At 41.7% G+C, this 2,500-nt stretch overlaps 1 protein-coding gene across 7 annotated transcripts in view; it reads left to right on the top strand.

The window, feature by feature from the left end:
• fhod3a (formin homology 2 domain containing 3a) overlaps positions 1-2,500 on the top strand; it is a 46,965-nt gene that overhangs the window by 17,188 nt on the left and 27,277 nt on the right. For all 7 annotated transcript variants that reach the window (XR_008397848.1, XM_017485142.3, XM_053685761.1 and 4 more), the window contains one exon: positions 426-490. Coding sequence is in view for 6 of the 7 variants with exons in the window: in XM_017485142.3 (XP_017340631.2) it covers positions 426-490 (65 nt within the window). In the remaining variant the exon portion in view is untranslated. The remainder of the gene's footprint in view (positions 1-425; positions 491-2,500) is intronic.

Genomic DNA, 2,500 nt, shown 5'->3' on the forward strand with positions numbered 1-2,500 from the left:
TAACACAAGCAGCGAGACACAACCCTGATCAGAGGTCAGTAGAAGGTCATTTCCTACTTTACCTAGCGCTGTCTCTGTGCTATGAGACTGAATGAAAGATTTTATGAATGTTGTTCCTATGTTCCACAATCCTCACATATAGAAGTACTCAGCTTGTTGAGTGGTGAGCTACAGAGCTTCATATAAGGGCTGGCTAATGTTAGCATTTTAGCAGTTAGATTTGGCCCACCTAGCTCTTCAAGCACTTGACCTCACGTTATAGCACTAAAACACATGAAATTTGGCTGAATATGATTAATGACAGTTATATTTCATTTATCCTGAGTGACAAAATGTTACCCAAGTACTCTGCTTGGTACGGCAGCTTGATGATGAGGATGATGATGATGATGTATATCTTCTTTGTCTCTCTTTTTGTCTTTCAGGAAGGGAAAGAAACACAGTATTATCCTGAGGACTCAGCTGAGTGTCCGTGTTCACGCTTGTATCGGTGAGTCTCATGATACTCACAGATTCTCAGTAAATGAAGACATGATCTAAATCACTTACTATATCTGTCTCTCTGCCTGATCCTCTTTCTCCCTCTCTATCTCTCTCTCTCTGGATAGATGGATGGATGGATGGATGAGACGAGATGTATGGATGGGTGGATGAATTGGAAGGATGGATGAAATAATGGATGAATAAGAAGGATGAATGGCTGAGAAGAAAGAATAGATGGATAGTTGGACAGATTTAAATGGTGGGTGGAGAAATGGGAAGGATAGATGAGATGGATGGGTGGGTGCAAAAGAAGGGTGCATGAGCTGTTAAGATGGATTCATTCAAAAGATGACTGGACTGATAGATGGATTAATTAGAAAGCTGGATGGATGAGCAGGATGGATGGATGCATGGATGGATGAGCAGGATGGATGGATGGATGGATGGATGAGCAGGATGGATGGATGGATGGATGGATGAGCAGGATGGATGGATGGATGGATGGATGGATGAGCAGGATGGATGGATGGATGAGATGATGAGACACGTGTGAATGTGAATGTGGAATGACAGAGCGCTGTCTCTAAGCAGACACTTTTCTTCCTCTCACATTCCCATTTGATGTGTGTGTCTGTGTGTGTGTGTGTGTGTGTGTGTGTGTCTGTGTGTGTCAATGTGCGTGTGTGTGTGTGTGTGTGTGTGTGTGTGTGTGTATGTGTGTGTGTGTGTTCTGTGGTAACTTTGCTGTGCCTGTTATAGCTCTCAGCTGACCTGCCTCTCTCTCTCACACACACACACACACACACACGCTCACAGTGCTGAGTGTACAGTAGTGAAGGACGCAGACACGAGTCTGTGTTCGTTTTTTTCTAATTTTAGTCTCGCTGGAGTCGTTTTCTTTCTGAAAGTGAAGTAGGAGATCTTCATGCAGCAAAACACACACACACACCAACAAACAAAACACAACACACACACACACACACACAAACAAAACACAACACACACACACACACACACACACACACACCAACAAACAAAACACAACACACACACGCACACACACAAACACACATACACACACCAACAAACAAAACACAACACACACACACACACACACACCAACAAACAAAACACAACACACACACACACAAACAAAACACAACACACACACAGCAACAAACAAAACACAACACACACACACACACACACAAACACACATACACACACCAACAAACAAAACACAACACACACACACACACATACACACCAACAAACAAAACACAAACAAAACACAACACACACACACAAACACAAACAAAACACACACACACACCAACAAACAAAACACAACACACACAAACAAAACACAACACACACACAGCAACAAACAAAACACAACACACACACACACACACAAACACACATACACACACCAACAAACAAAACACAACACACACACACACACACACACACCAACAAACAAAACACAACACACACACACACACACCAACAAACAAAACACAAACAAAACACAACACACACACAAACACAAACAAAACACACACACACACCAACAAACAAAACACAACACACACAAAACACACAAACAAAACACAGACATGAACAAAACACACACAGACAAAACACACACAACACACACACAACACACATTCATAAATAAAACACACAGACATGAACAAAACACGCACAAAGAAAACACACAAACAAAACACACACAAACAAAACACAACACACACAAAACACGCACACACAAAACACGCACACACAAAACACACACAAAGAAAACACACACACACACATAAATACACAAACAAAACACACATACACACACATAACACAAAACACACACACACAACACACACACACAAACAAAAAACCACAAAACACACACACAAAACACTGTGTGTATGTGTGTGTGTGTGTGTGTGTGTGTGTGTGTGTGTGTGTGTGTGTGTGTGTGTGTGTTGAATACATGTAAGCACACACATCCATGATG

The sequence above is a fragment of the Ictalurus punctatus genome, chromosome 14, assembly GCF_001660625.3.
Source record: "Ictalurus punctatus breed USDA103 chromosome 14, Coco_2.0, whole genome shotgun sequence".
NCBI classification, from domain to species: Eukaryota; Metazoa; Chordata; class Actinopteri; order Siluriformes; family Ictaluridae; genus Ictalurus; species Ictalurus punctatus.